Source organism: Lepus europaeus, chromosome 21 (assembly GCF_033115175.1).
Source record: "Lepus europaeus isolate LE1 chromosome 21, mLepTim1.pri, whole genome shotgun sequence".
Lineage (NCBI taxonomy): Eukaryota > Metazoa > Chordata > Mammalia > Lagomorpha > Leporidae > Lepus > Lepus europaeus.
In genome coordinates, this window is record NC_084847.1 from 22,340,653 (window position 1) to 22,355,552 (window position 14,900).

Genomic DNA, 14,900 nt, shown 5'->3' on the forward strand with positions numbered 1-14,900 from the left:
CGCGTGGGCCCCTCTGATCTGCCCGCCAGCCTGGGGGTGGGGGTGCAGGTTGGGGGGAGATGCCAGGGAGAGGGTGGGCAAGAGCCACCGTTTGCTTGGGCTGTTTGTCTGATTAACCTGGCAGACACAGCATATGCTTTTCTTTTGTGAAACCCTGCCGAGTTTTCTCAAATTTAAAAATAGCAAAGAAAGAAAACTGGCTTAGGCATTCAGTGGGAACGGGGCCATGGCACTGAGCCTTGGGAGTTATTCTGTTCCCTTTCAGGGTTTCCAAGTCTGCAGGTCTCGGGTTGCAGCTTCCGCCCCGCCTTCCGCCTCCATGAGTGGCAGCCAAGGCTACTCTTCAAGACTAGAGGGGCAGAGCGGGCAGGGGGCCTCCGTGTCATTTCTCATTCCCACCAACCACAGTCTGTGTCATACGTGCTTTGGAGCAAGCCACATCAGGAGGAAGCCAGCTCCTCGCTTCTCTTTTCAGATAGCTCCCTGTTCTCCGCCGGGAAAGCCGACAGCTGTCCCAGGTGTGTCCACGCCGGCTCGACCGCCGTGCCTTTGCACGGGCTGGGCCTCTGCTTCCTTGTAGTAGTCCTCCCGCCCTGGGAAATCCAGGATTCAGCTGGCACGATCACCTCTTCCTCTGACCCAGTTACTCTGGCCCCCGGCTGCCCCCAGCACCTTGCGATGTCCACGTGCCTTTCTGGCCCACATGACCTGCTTGCATGCTGACCCATCACTCCCCACTCAGCTGTGAGGCCCCTAAGGGAAGTGCCTGCCCGTATGGAACTCAGCCCAGAACCCTCAAGGATCAGCACAGTCCCCTGGCCATGCACAAAGGACAGCAGAAGCTTTGGAAGATGAAGACATGACTGAAGGAGTGGATCGATGAAATGCACCTGCTAACAGCCGTCTTCTTATTTATTTTACTTATATAATTGAGAGGCAGAGATAGGAGGTGGGGAGAGATATCTCCCACTGCTGCTTCATTCCCCAGATGCCTGGCCTAAGCCAGGAGCCAGGAATCAAATCCCGATCCCTGTTGGGAGGGCAGGCATCCAAGTGCCGAGCTGTCATCTGCTGACTCTGGGAGGCCGTGAGCAGACGCTGGAATGGAGAGTGGGGCTGGTCCTGGAACGCAGGCACTGGGATTCGGGATGCTGGCATCTCAAGCAGCAGCTCCCTTGCCATGCCACAGCCTGGAGCCAGGGTGGTGGCTCTCTAGTGGGCCACAGTCCCCACTACTCCCTACTGCCTCACTTCCCTCTGTATGTGCCCGCCCAGCCCCTGCAGGCGGCTGAGTCTGGGGTCCTCGCTCAGGGGCTGCAGCATGAGCACCTGCTGAGCCCTGCCACTGGCCCAGTGGTGACTCTGCTGCACAAAGAGCCTCACCCTGCATCTGAGAACACCTCCACCGACTCCTGCGCCTGCTCCTAGCAGGAGCCAGGGAAAGCCGCTGGGGTTCTGCTGGCCCCCAGGGCATGGGAGGGAGAGGCTCAAGCCCCAGCTGCGGGCCAGGACAAAGGAGGTCTGTTGTGGTGCCAACAGCGCCCGTCAGGAGGGAGGAGGCGGCTTCTGTTAAGGGGGAGAGACGAGTTCGCAGGGGTTCTGACTTCTTCCAGCAAGTCCGCCAAGCCTCCAGCCCCGCAAGGACTCAGAGTGCTCTGGGCAGCTGCCAGGGGTCGAGAGGCGAAGGCAGTGCGGAATCCAGGGCGGGAGTGTCCTTCCCTGGCTGCGCAGGTGCCAAAAATGGGTCCCTGTGGCTGCTTGACGGGACGCTGACCCTCCGAGGTGGGCTGTAATGTATTTCCCTTCACGTCGCTGTCAGCGGGGGGAACAGCAGGAAGCCTAAGTGGGAGCCGTGGTGTTCAAAGTCAGAGAACATTAACCTGTGTGGGGCTCGGGGCCTCATTAGCAGCTGAGCTTCTGATGTTTCCTGGCCACAGACAGAATCCCCGAGAGCAGGACTGGCAGGAGGCGGCCGGGGGCGGGGCCCCAGGTGCCAGGCCAGCAGGCAGAGCGGCCGCCGGCGGTGCCCTCCCTCCCCACCGCAGGCGGTTAAGAAAGACCCCTGGTTCTCTCTGAGGCTGGGAGCAGGCCCTGCTGCGGTTCCAGAGACCAGAGCTCCCGCAGGGCTGGGATTTGCCCAAGGCTGCTCAAGATGGCGGATTGAGTCTTCACAAATTCATTCATTCATTCATTCATTCGGCCTCAGTTTGGACTTTCCCCCGAGGCAGAGCCTGCAGCAAGGAGCCCAGCGTTAAGCAGTTTGTTTAGGCAGTGCAGGAAGCACCTGCCGGAGAGCCGGGAAGGCAGCTCGCGACAGGTGTGTGAGCAAGCCAGCTGCTCTGGTGGGCACCGGAGCTCAGGCCTGCAGGGAATCAGGAACCAGCATAGCAACTCCACGGACCAGCACAAGCAAATCCAGGGGACAAACAGCAGTGCTGGTGGTCGGAAGAACAAGGGTTTGAATATTTGGCCTCTTAGCTCACACAGGAGTCCCGGCCGCAAAGTCCTATGTTAACGGTTACTCAGAGGTCGGCCACTGCATCGCATTGCAATATCGGGAGGTGAGGCCTTTGAGGGGTGTTTAGACTGGACCAGGTGGTAGGGGCAGAGCCCCCATGAGTCAGTCCTGGTGGCTTTATAAGGAGACAGGGGCCGGCGCTGTGGCATAGTAGTGCCTGCATCCCATATGGGCACTGGTAAGAAACCCAGCTGCTCCACTCTCTGCTGATGGCCTGGGAAAGCAGTAGAAGATGGCCCAAATCCTTGGGCCCCCGCACCCACGTGGGAGACCTGGAAGAAGCTCCTGGCTTTTGGCTTCAGATCAGCTCAGCTCTGGCTGTTGCGGTCATTTGGGGAGTGAACCAGCAGATAGAAGACCTCTCTTCTCTCTTTTTGCCTCTCCCTCTCTCTAACTCTGCCTCTCAAATAAGTAAATACATCTTGGGGAAAAAAAAAAAAGAAAATAAAAAGGAGAGAGCCGGACAGACACTGCTCCTGCCATGATGAGATGTAGCCCATGGGGACTCTGGCCAGAGCCTGCATCATCGTGGTGGGATTTCAAGCCTTCAGACTGTAGGCCAAAATAGATCTCTTTTCTTGATCGGGCTGCCCCTGGTGCTTTGTTATAACGAAAGCTGACTGATAACCGGTGCAACAAGTATGCACTGAAGTGGCAGAGCGAAGCAGTATGGGTGGCACCAACAGCATCTGCTACACATTTGCCCTACAAATGCCAAGTTTGACTGGGAAGCAGAATTAGACGTTCGAACAACTCAGTGCCATCAGGGAGGGCAAACTAGTACAACTGCCAAGAAGGGGGAAAAAAAAAGGCTTGTCTATGAATGTGCCTAGCGGCATTGTTCCTAACAGCCGACAGGGGTCAGGACGCAACCGATGACTGGCAGATCCAATGTGCTCTGGCTGTGCCACGGGTGTCATTCAGCCATAAAAAGGAGGGAAGCGCTGATGCACGCTGCAGCGTGGATGGACCTGGAGCACACGACACGGAGTGGAAGCAGCCAGACACAGTACGATCTCATTTATAAGAGATGTCCAGGGCAGGCAAACCTAGACACAGAAAGTAGGCTGATGGCTGCCAACGGGGTGGAGTGGAGAATGGTTATTAATGGGGACACGGGGAACTGGCACTGCATTGTAGTGGGTAAAGCCACTGCCTGCAGTGCCGGCATCCCATTTGGGCACTGGTTCGAGTCCTGGCTGCTCCACTTCTGATCCAGCTCTCTGCTATGGCCTGGGAAAGCAGTAGCAGATGGCCCAAGTCCTTGGGACCCTGCACCCATGTGGGAAGATCCAGAGGAAGTTTCTGGCTTCGGATCAGTGCAGCTCTGGCTGCTGTGGCCAACTGGGGAGTGAACCAGCAGATGGAAGACCTCTCTCTCTCTGCCTCTCCTTCTCTCTCTGTGTAACTCTTTCAAATAAATAAATAAATAAATATTTTTAAAAAATGGGACATGGGTTTCTTTTGGGGCCTAAACTCTACGATGCAAATAAGAAATGTTCTGGGTCTGTGGCATGAATGATCAGGGAAGTCTCTCTGCATCTCCTAAGCTAAGGGGCTTTTCCAGTCCAGCTTTTCCTAATAGGATCTGTCACCCACAGGGACACAGGGCTGTCCTCAGAACCAGCTCCAACTTACTGAATCATCACATCACGAAGGAAAGAATGACTGAGATACCTAACAACTTGGGAGGAGGTCAAGGGCACTAGGCAGGCAGAGGAAAAGACCACCTCGGCAAGACCGCGCACCGTAGGAGGCCATATTTACAGCATTCGTAAAACATCAGGGAGCACGGGACGGAGAGCAGTGTCGGCGGTGGAGAGGGAGGTACGGGGAGCCCTTTGCGGCGATGGGTCTGGGCTGGACCGATATGGTGGGAGCCACGTGGAACTGTACACACACACACACATCGCGTGCAAGTGAGGGCGTGAAGGTCTGGACTTCGCACCTATGTTGAGGTCCTGGTTTTGACCACATACACAGGATGTTACCTGTGAGGGAAGCTGAGCAGGGGCCTGTGGCATCTCTCCATCCCTTTTGTCTTAAAGGAGATAGGATTCACATACCATAAAACCTAACATTTTCAAATGTACAATTCAGGGTTTTGTCTTTTTTTTTTTTTTTTTCAGTTTAATAACATGATTGCATCACTATCACCACTATCTTCTCCCAACGCTGTTCACTGCCCACAAAGACCCATGTCCCCATTAGTAGTCACTCTCCACTCCAAGCCCTGGCGACCATTGATCTGCTTCTGTCCCTAGACTCGCCTGTCCCGGGAGCCTCTTACAAATGGGAACATACAATATGTGGCCTCCTGGGTGGCTGCTTTCACACGGCGTCATGCACGTGGCCGCAGGCATCAGTGCTTCCTTCCTAAGGCTGAGTGATGTCTCACCACACCCTACACCACACAGCTTAACCACTCAGCAGCTGATGGACACTGGGGCTACTATGAAGCCTGCCACCATGAACATGCATGCCCAAGCTTGTCAAATATATACCTCAGTGTTCTCATTTCTCTCGGGTACAGATCTAGGCGTGGCGTTGTCAGGACACGGGGTAACGCCACAGTGCACTTTGAGGAATGGCCAAGCTGTTTCCCGCAGTGGCTGCATCTCTGAACTTTCACATCTCTGACAGCAAAGTACTGGGGCTCCAAGCTCTCCAGGTGCTGGTCCTAACACTTGTCACTTTCTCTTTTCTTTCATTTGTAAGAATGACAGCCATCACTGTGGGTGTGAGGTGTGATACTGATTTGCATTTCCCTAATGATTAACACTGCTGAGAATCCTTGCATGTGCTTGTTAGCCATTAGTATATCTTCTTGGAAGAATGGCTATTAACAGTCCTCTAGCCACATTTGAATTGGGTTTTTGTTGCTGTGGAATTTCAGAGTTCTTCTCTTTATATATTCTGGATACTAGGTCCTTGTCAGACACATGAGTTTGGAAATACTTCTCTCAGTTTATGGTTATCCTTTTACCTTCTTAATAGTGTTTGAAGCAAACACGTTTTAAATACTTGATCTGTCAGTTTTTTCTTCAGTTGCTTGTACTTTGGGTGTCAGATCTAAGATTCCACTGACAAATTCAAGGCTCAACGATTTACATCTCTGTTTTCTTGTAAGGGTTTTAGAACTTCAGTTCTTACCTTTAGGTCTCTGATCCATTAAGTTGGATTTACATCTCTGTTTTCTTGTAAGGGTTTTAGAACTTCAGTTCTTACCTTTAGGTCTCTGATCCATTAAGTTGGATTTACATCTCTGTTTTCTTGTAAGGGTTTTAGAACTTCAGTTCTTACCTTTAGGTCTCTGATCCATTAAGTTGGTTTTGGATGTGGTTTGAAGCAGGAGTCCAACTTGATCCTTTTGGATGTGGAAATGCACTTGTTGAAAAGATCATGGCTTCCTCACTGCATGGCCTTGCCACTGTGGTCGAAATCAACTGGCCGTAGAAGTAGGCGTTTATTTCTGAACTTTCAGTTCTATTCCACGGATCCACCGGAGGATCTATGCCAGGAGCATGCGATTTTGATTACTGTAGTTCAGCAGTAAGTTTTGAAAACTGAGTAGTGTGAGTCCTTGTCCTTTTTTTTCAACACTGTTTTGGCTATCTCGGGTCCCTTGAATTCCTATGTGCCTATTTAGGATCGGCTTATAAATTCCTCAAAAAAGGCAGCTGGACTGTTGATTGGATTGCATTGAATCTGTAGATCAATTTGGGGAATCCATAAACATGAACGCTTTCCCATTTATTTAGGTGGTCTTTGATTTCTGTTGACAATATTTTGTACTTTCCAGTGTGTCCATGTGTGGTACTTCTTGGGTGAAATTTATTCCTAACTCTTTATTTTGATAAGTTTTACGAACAGCATTGTTCTCTGAATTTTCTTTTTAGATTGGTTATTGCTAGTGCATAGAGACGCAACTGATTTTTGTATATTGATTTCTTATCTTGTAAACTTGAGCTCAATTTGAGCCTTCCTGGTATATTTTCTGTATGTGAGATCATATTAACCGCAAACACAGTTTCATATCTTCCTTTCTATTTGCTCACTTAACCGCCCACGGAAGAGGAGTGGTGGAAGCAGGCCTTCCTGCTTCGTTCCTGATCTTTCGGTCTTCCACTGCGAAGTCTGATGTCAGCTGTGGTGGCTTCAGAGATGTCCTTTGCCAAAGGTTGAAGGGGAGGCTGAGGATGCTGTCTTCCTGGTGGCTTTTCTTTCGAAGCCATCAAAGACTGCTGGATTGGGTCAAACGCCTTGTCTACCCCTATGAGATGCCATCAGGCTACTTCCCCCTTTGTCGTATTAATATGTTGTAACACACCTTTTTTAATGTTGCACAAGCTTTGCATTACTGGGATAAATTTCACCTGGTCTTGATGTGTAGTTCTCCTTATCAACTGCCAGATCCGATTTGCTAGTGCTTTGTTCAGAGTGTTTACATCTAATTTCATGAGGGATATTGGTTTCTAGCTGCCTTTCTTACAATGTCTTTGGTTTTGCAATCAGGATAATCCTGGCCTCAAAGAAAAGCATACCCTCATTTTAGAAGGGTTTATGAAGGATTGGTGTTCATTCTTTAAAAAAGATTTTATTTATTTGTGTGAAAGAGTGACAGCAAAAGATGAGAGAGAGAGAGAGAGAGAGAGAGAGAGAGAGCTGTCATTCACTGGTTCACATCTTCACATAGTTGTATAATACACAGGACTGGGCTAGGCCTAGGCCAGGAGCCAGGAACTCCATCCTGGTCTCCTACATGAGTGGCAGGGGCCCAGGTACTTGTGCCATCATTCACTGCCCTCCCAGGCACAGCAGCAGGAAGCTGGATTGTAAATACAGCAGCAGGGACTTGAACCAGCACTCTGATAGGGATGCCAGTGCTGCAAACAGCAGCTGAACCCACTACAACACAATGCTGGCCCCAACTAGGGGTTAACACTTTGGTAGAATTCAGTGAAGCCATCTGGTCCTGGGCTTTTATTTGTGGGAAGTGCTTTTGATTATTAACCCAGTCTCTTTATTTCCTATAGGTCTATTCAGGTTTTCTATTTCTTCTTGAGTCAGCTTTGGTAATTTGCGTCTTCCTAAGAATTTTTCCATTTTATCTATATCTAGTTTGTTGGCATCCAATTATTCATAAGACTCTTACAATTTTTTTCATTTCTGTAAGATCAGTAGTAATATCCTGATTTTATTAATATGAATCTTTTCATTCTTTTTTTTTTCCCTTTCCCAAGCCTAGTTAGATTTGTCAGTTTTATTGATCCTTTCAAACAACTAACTTTAATTTCATTGATTTTTCTCTATTGTTTTTCTGTTTCTGGACTATTTTTTACAATTTCCTGGGGATTTATAATTCTTTCCAAATAAAAAGGTTAAAAAAGAGATTGCATGAGTATTGCACTCTTTTCTGTGCTGGGGATAGAGTACAATTAGGACAAATCAAAGCCTAAGCCCTCAATGGAGAAGTCAGAGAGTAAACATGTGAACAACACAGGTCTCACAGTGAGGGTGCTCTGAAGAAAGTGACAAATGACAACGTGACATTGGCTATAGGGGGAGGGGCCAGGACTCTTCCAAAGTTGCTGGGTCAGGGAAGGTCTCGCTGAGAAAGTGATATTTGGGGCTGAGATCTGAGTGTCAAGAAGCCACTTGGAAATCTGGAGGGAAGAAATTCTGAAGAGGTGGTAATGAACTTGGCAGCTCAGAGGAGCAGAAGGCAGGCCTGTGGCTGCGGGAGCCCCGTGTGCAAGGGGGTGGAGGTCAGAGGAGGGCAGAGAGGAAGGAGGGGCCTGCTCACAGGAGAGGGACCTGGGTTTTATTCCTCAGTGCAATGAGAAGTGACGGCGGGGCTTCTAGGTGGGGAAGGGCACAATCTGATCGCCTTGGACACAGAGTGGAAAACGCAGTGGGCGGCACGAGAACAGAAGAAAGTAAGAAATGGAGGCTGTTTCATAATCCACATGCGACTGAAGCTGAGTTGGCAGCAGACACAGGGAGAAGGGACCAGATTCGGGCTCCATGGTGGGGGCAGGAGCAATAGGATGTGGCGGCCTGCGGGAAGGTGGTAGGGACAGTGTCCTGTCCACACTGCATTCCAGGACAGAAAAGTGTGTGGCACAGACTTTAACTTTTGATTTGGAGCTAATCACAGGCTCACAGGGAACCGCTGATGGTACAGACTCCTACAGTCTCCAAGGGGTGGGCTCGGGCAGCAGAGCGCTCGGTGAGCAGATACACCTAGAGGAGAAGACACGTGTGGGTGGGGGGCAGTGGGACTCCAGCTCTGGTTTCAGATCTCTGAAGGCCAAGCTGACATTCATGGTGGGGACTCTGAGGAGCAGGCAGGGCTGGGCATAAAATCAGGGGTCACCTTGAGGCCGTAGGCCAGGGCGTGGCCAGGGAGAGAAAAGGGGGTGGGCATAGATGGAGGAAAGTCTGGTGGAGCCCCCAGTGCCTCCATTGCAGCCCCTGCTCTTCTGAACCCAGCCTCCACTCCCGGGGACCTCAGCTCAGCTGTCAGCTGGGCCCCAGCCAGTGCTCTACAGTTAGGGGAAGCCATGGGACTTGGGTTTCTCGGGGATAAAACGGGGAGCCTCATCACAGGGGGAGGGTTGAATGAGGAGGTGCGCCAGGCCCTGGCTGGCACACACAGTGGACCTGATGGCTCTGATGGGTTCTGTGTCCTGGGAGTCCCAGGCCTGGCATGCAGGATGGCCCTCCAGGAGGCAGGGGGCACCCAACCCGGCCCACCCCCTGGCAGGCCCTGGGAGACACAGCTGCTTATGTCCCAACCTCAGGACAGAAAACTAAAAACAGAAGCCACAAATCCCCAAATACCCAAACCACAGGCCAAAGTCCTCACTGCCACCCCACAGCAAGCTTCGGTGCCTGACTATTGCCCTCTCTTATGTACTGGGGATAGAGTACAAGCAGGACAAATCAAAGCCCACAGACTCCAATCCGCAGGCACAGCAGAGAGGTGCAGGCCACGGCATCCACACAGCCGTGACCCCACAGGGCCTGTTTCTCTCGGAGGTGGGGCTCCCAGGGCTGCTCACCTGGAAAGGGGCTCAGACCCGCCTGGTCCAAGCCTGGGCACAGCTGGTTCCCAGCTGTCTCACGTCTCTGCTGCCTTTCCTGTCCTAACAATCTGGAATTTCTTCAAGGAGGATGCCTCCCTACCCTCCTGGGGTGCCGGTGGCCCCAGCATCTGGGTGCCCTCTCAGAGCCAGGGGGAGCATGAGTGTTCCTCTCTGGGGACTGTACATCCCCAGCAGAGCAAAAGATCGACAAACCACCCAACCAACAAACAGACTGACGGATTGACGGACAGACTGACCAGCCATCCAAAAGGCACGCTCTGTTCCCTCCCCCTGCAAAGAAGACCAGACCCCAGGATACTACTACAACTCCACCATGACCGTGGGGCCTTCTGGGCTGCTGCAGTGGTGAGCCCAGCTAAGACTTGAAACACCTTCTCTTCTTTCTCTTTCTCTCCTCTCCTTCCCTCTCTTTCTCTGTTTCTCTTTTTAAGATATATATATACTCATTTGAGAGGCAGAGTTATAGACAGAGACAGAGAGAGGGAGAGAGAGAGACAGAAAGGTCTTCCACTTACTGGTTCACTCCCCAGCTGGTTGCAATGGCCAGAGCTGGGCTGATCCAAAGCCAGAAGCCAGGAGCTTCTTCCGGGTCTCCCATGTGGGTGTAGGGTCCCAAACACTTGGGCCAGCCATCTTTTGCTGTTTTCTCAGTCGCATTAGCAGAGAGCTGGATCGGAAGTGGAGCAGCTGGGACAAACCGGTGCCCATATGGGATGCAGGCACTGCAGGTGGAGGCTTCACCTATTACCCCACAGCGCTGGCCTCTCTCTCTTCTTTATTTTTTAAAAATGCACTAAAGTGAGCCAGGTTCGAGTTTTGCTGGTGATAGTCTAAGAGCTGCAACAGGTTATCTCCCTCATCTCTCACCTGTCCACAGGGTCAAGACCAGAATGAGGCTAGCTACAGCTGGGGGTTTTAAAGCCTTGTTTTCTCGTTTTCTCTTTGAAATGGGGTTAGTAACGTCTACTCCTTGGTGCTATCACTCTTGGTGAACAGCAAGATCTGGTATCTGGAGCCCAGAGGAGACCCAAGCACCACGCAAAACTCCTGCTGCTCACACAGGAGCCTGTGTGTTGCGTTGACGTAAGAATATTTTTTTTTTTTTTTTTTTTTTTTTTTTACAGATGAGGGAACTACAGTAGAAGTTAGGAGAATGGCTTGGGGGCCCCAAAGTTGCAGGTCATCAGCTTTGGGAGCGGGTCTTTGGTCTTCTCGAGACTATGCAGTTAGGTCAAAGTTGGATTATAGCTCCGAAGACACTCTTTGCACCCTTCTTTGGAAGAGATACCACAAGGACAGGGCAGGGAATTTAAAAGGCACAAGAGAGCACCCGAGGAACGCTCTTCATCTTGCCCTGGGCCCCGGCCTGCAGGCAGTCCCGTCTCAGTCCCTCAGGCCCCCTGAAGGTAACTGTGAATGAACTGAAGGGGTGCATGGTGAAGACCCTGTGGCTGGTCGTTTTGTCTTGGTCTTACTTGCAAGTGGCAGGAAGGGAAAATGCCAAGGTTGTGAAAACCTGCTAGATAATTTCAAGGAAGGGAAACATTCGGTGCTGGTAGGGGGAAGCAGGACCCCGAGAGGGTGTGGCCCTGGGTCCCGGGCCAGGCTGCAGGATGGCCGTGAAGGGCGCTCCACTAACTTCCACTGTGTGCCCCCTTCAAGTCCACACCCTTCGCCAAGCCTGAGTTTCTTCTGCTACAAAATGAGGGCGTGGGTCTTAGTGACCCCAGGGGCCCTGTGTTTGCTGATGGCCAGAGTGGGTGAACTGTCTCTCCCAGGAGAACCCCACAAACCAGGGCTCAGGGAGGGGAGGCTGGGAGGCCCCCCTCACTGCCCTAACCCACGGGACAGGTCCCCGCCCCGCAACTGCGCCCCTTAACCCGGACTTCACACAGACGCGCTTAGCAAGGAAGGGCTCCCCGCAAGCGCCCCACTTACAGCTAGGTTCCTGTTGACCAGGCGGCCCAGCTCGCCCGGCGAGTCGGCGTGCCGAATGTCCACATCATGAGGCGACACATACAACTTGCTGTTGTTCAGGTCAAAGAACTCAACCTCCGTGAGGCCCACCCACCGTGGGCTGCCCCAGTTGGACAGGATCTCCATGGTCACGTATACGGCGTCTCTGACCTCCACCGCTCTCCCTCTGCGCACATCCTTAAAGGGAAAGAAAACAGACAAGGAGGATGAAAATCACAGCTGGCTTGGCTTGCGCTGCCCATGGCGGGCTGGACGGCCTCTGGCCAGCTCGGCTAACCACATAGGGCCTCAGTTTCCCCAGTTGTACTGGAAGGGGAAGGGCAGCGCCCACTCCCTGTGGTTATTAGGAAGAACAAATAAACCTGCATTTGTACAGCATTTAACACACGGTTACTGTGTACCCTGGTGCTTAGCAGGTCTTCTGTTTACGAGTTTGCAAATAAAGATGTTTGCAAAAAATTAGGTTCTGCCTGGCCAGTGCAACAAAGTGCACTTCTCTTCCCCTCACTGCCCAGGGATCATGTCCCCAGCAAGCCAGGACTGCTGCCAAATTAGGTGGAGTCATGGGCCGCATTGTGTACCCCCAAATTTCATCCGTAGAAGTATCAACCCCCCAAATCTCAGCAGGTGACTTTATCTGGAGACGATGCCTTTAAAGAGATTAAATGAGGCCCTAAGGGTGGGTGCCGATCCAATCTGACCAGTGTTCTTTTAAGACAAGACATTTGGGCCCACGGGGACACATCATGAACACACCACGGACACACACAGAAAGTACATGTTAGGGGAGTGTGTTTGGTCTAGCAGTTAAGACGCCACCTGGGATGCCTGCATTTTAGAATTCCTGAGTCCAAGTGCTGGTTCTGCCTCCTACTCCAGCTTCCTGTTTTATTTATTTGAAAGACAGAATTACAGAGCGGTAAAGCCTGAGAGAGAGAGAGTTCTTCTATTCCGCTGGTTCACTCCCCAAATGACCACAACGGCCAGGGCTGAGCTGATCTGGAGCCAGGAGCTTTTTCTGGGTCTCCCACGCAGGTGCAGGGGTCTAAGGATTTGGGCCGTCTTCTACTGCTTTCCCAGGCCGTAGCAGAGAGCTGGATTGGAAGAGGAGCAGCCGGGATTCGAACCGACGCCCAAATTGGATGCCAACACTGCAGACCGGGGCTTTAACCCACTGCGCCACAGTGCCAGCCCCCGAGCTTCCTCTTAATGTGCAGCCTTAGAGGTAGCAGAAGATGGCTCAAGTAGTTGGGTTCCTGCTGCCCTCGTGTGAGACACCCAGACTGAGTTCCTGGCTTCCAGTTCTGACCTGGTCCAACCTGAGCCACTGTGGGCATCTGGAGGGGGGAACCAGCAGATGGCGAGTTTTTCGGTCTCTCTGTCTCTCAGCTAAATAACAGTGAAACAAATGATCAGAAAGACCATTTGAGGATGGAGTGAGGACGCGGCCATCTACAAACCAAGGAGAGCGGCCTCAGGAGAAACCAATCCTGGAGGAAACAGATGTGTGGGGTGATAGCAGCCCCAGCAAAGGAACACAGGAGGGAACAAGGGCCCCGCCGCTTTGCTCGGACGGGCCACTGTACCGCTTCAGCCTGGCCAGGGAGGATGGGATGACGTCACCTCTGCGAGACTCCCATTAAGCACATTCAGCAGGTATGAGCCCTGGCCCTGCCTGCACACACTTACGTGTCCTTTTAATTTTTTTTTCCCCATTTCTCTCCTTCACTGATTTTAATGCCCGCCACCTTCCCAGGCAGGCTGTGTGGCCCGAGAAGACGCAAATGGCAACCATGCAGAATGGCTTTCTGGAGGCCTCCGGGGCCCCAGCACAGCACTGGTCGCCACGGATCAGTCGCTCGTACAATGGCGCGCGCCCTGCGTGCACCTGCCCTGCTAATTAGCCCCGGGAATCTGCAATGGCTCTGTGAGCAGGGAGCCGAGCAAATGCACAGCAACTGTTCCCCACTTATTTTTTTTTAATTAACAGCCAGTGAGACGTGCTATCGCTCAGCGTGTTTGCACGAGCCTTGAGTGCCAGGCCACAGGGATGGGGAGGTGGCAGAGAGGTCAGCCCACTGCTCCCCGGAGGAACTGGGGGCCTGTTTGGATTAACTTGGCCGCTGGCAGAATCCACAGTTATCTTCTCCTCGTCACCTTTCTGCGGCTTCACGGGGCCCTCACCAGGTGCTCCGCTGCCCTGGGCCTGCTGACAGACTTACACCAGCCTGGCTGACTTGGGGTGGGGGAGGCGGGGCAGGGTAATGAGCTCCTGCTTGTGGGGCGCACTCCAGGAGCTGGTGGGCAGCCTGGGAGGCGTGAAGAAGCGGCAAGGCTGTTCACCTTGCTCGGCGGGGCTGCAGAGGGGCTGCACAGCAGGAGGGGGCTGCCGGGGCTGCTGCCTGGCTCCACGTCATGCATGCCAACTCCTGAGCTGAGCTCTGTGAGGGCTGCGGGCCCGTTTTCCCAGGACATCACGACTCGCCACAGGACCGCCACCTGCTTTCTGTATTGCCCGTCGGAGGCCCCTCCTGGGGGTCTGGAGGCAATGCGGGCTGGGAAGCTCCCAGCGTCCACTGTCCCCTCTCTCTCTGCGACCGCATGGTTGCCCTGCGGCAAAGTCACTCCTCTTCTCAGCCATGAGACACAGGAGGACCGAGCTCTTCCCACCCCGAGGAGGGCACCCTGTGTGTGTCCCTGGGCCACCAGGAGGGCACAGCTCGGTGACGTCCTGGCCTGTCCTAATCTCTGCTTCGTGTGTGTGTGTGGGGGGGGCGGTCTTCTCTCCCAACAGTGGGGTCTGAGAGTCTCCCAGCACAAGCTGGGAGCTCCGCCCACTATCAGGCACCTGGGCAGAGAGCACTGGGGATTGGAGCCTCGGGGTGCAGCTGACGCTGCGGGGACCCAGCAGAGAGACAGGGTGTGAGCTGCCGGATCCAGCCCCACCTGGTCCCCTCCGTGGAACTGGTGGTGACACGTGTTGGTAATCTTTCTCCTCTCTGTTGCCTAAGTCAGTTTGCCCTGCGTTTTCTGATGTCTCCCACAATGCAAAGGGATGTGAACGATCCAAGCTCTTTCTCGTGTGCCTGAAGTTGCACTACGCTTAGAATCCCTACAGCTAAGCAAGCAACCATTCCAGGCAGGGCAAGCAAGGAGCCGACTGCTGCAGATGGCAAACTTTCAGAGGCTGGTACCAGTTCCTCCCCGCCCTGAGCCACGCCTGTGGCATCCTCGCGGGGTCCTGGGGGGAGGGTGGGTAGGTTATTTCTCCTATGTGACAGCCACCCAAGGTC

At 52.9% G+C, this 14,900-nt stretch overlaps 1 protein-coding gene across 1 annotated transcript in view; it reads right to left on the reverse strand.

Moving 5' to 3' along the window:
- Positions 1-14,900, reverse strand: part of LOC133750825 (katanin-interacting protein-like) — a 195,425-nt gene that overhangs the window by 41,766 nt on the left and 138,759 nt on the right. Inside the window, exon 13 of the mRNA XM_062180514.1 lies at positions 11,569-11,784. Coding sequence (XP_062036498.1) covers positions 11,569-11,784 — 216 coding nt within the window. The remainder of the gene's footprint in view (positions 1-11,568; positions 11,785-14,900) is intronic.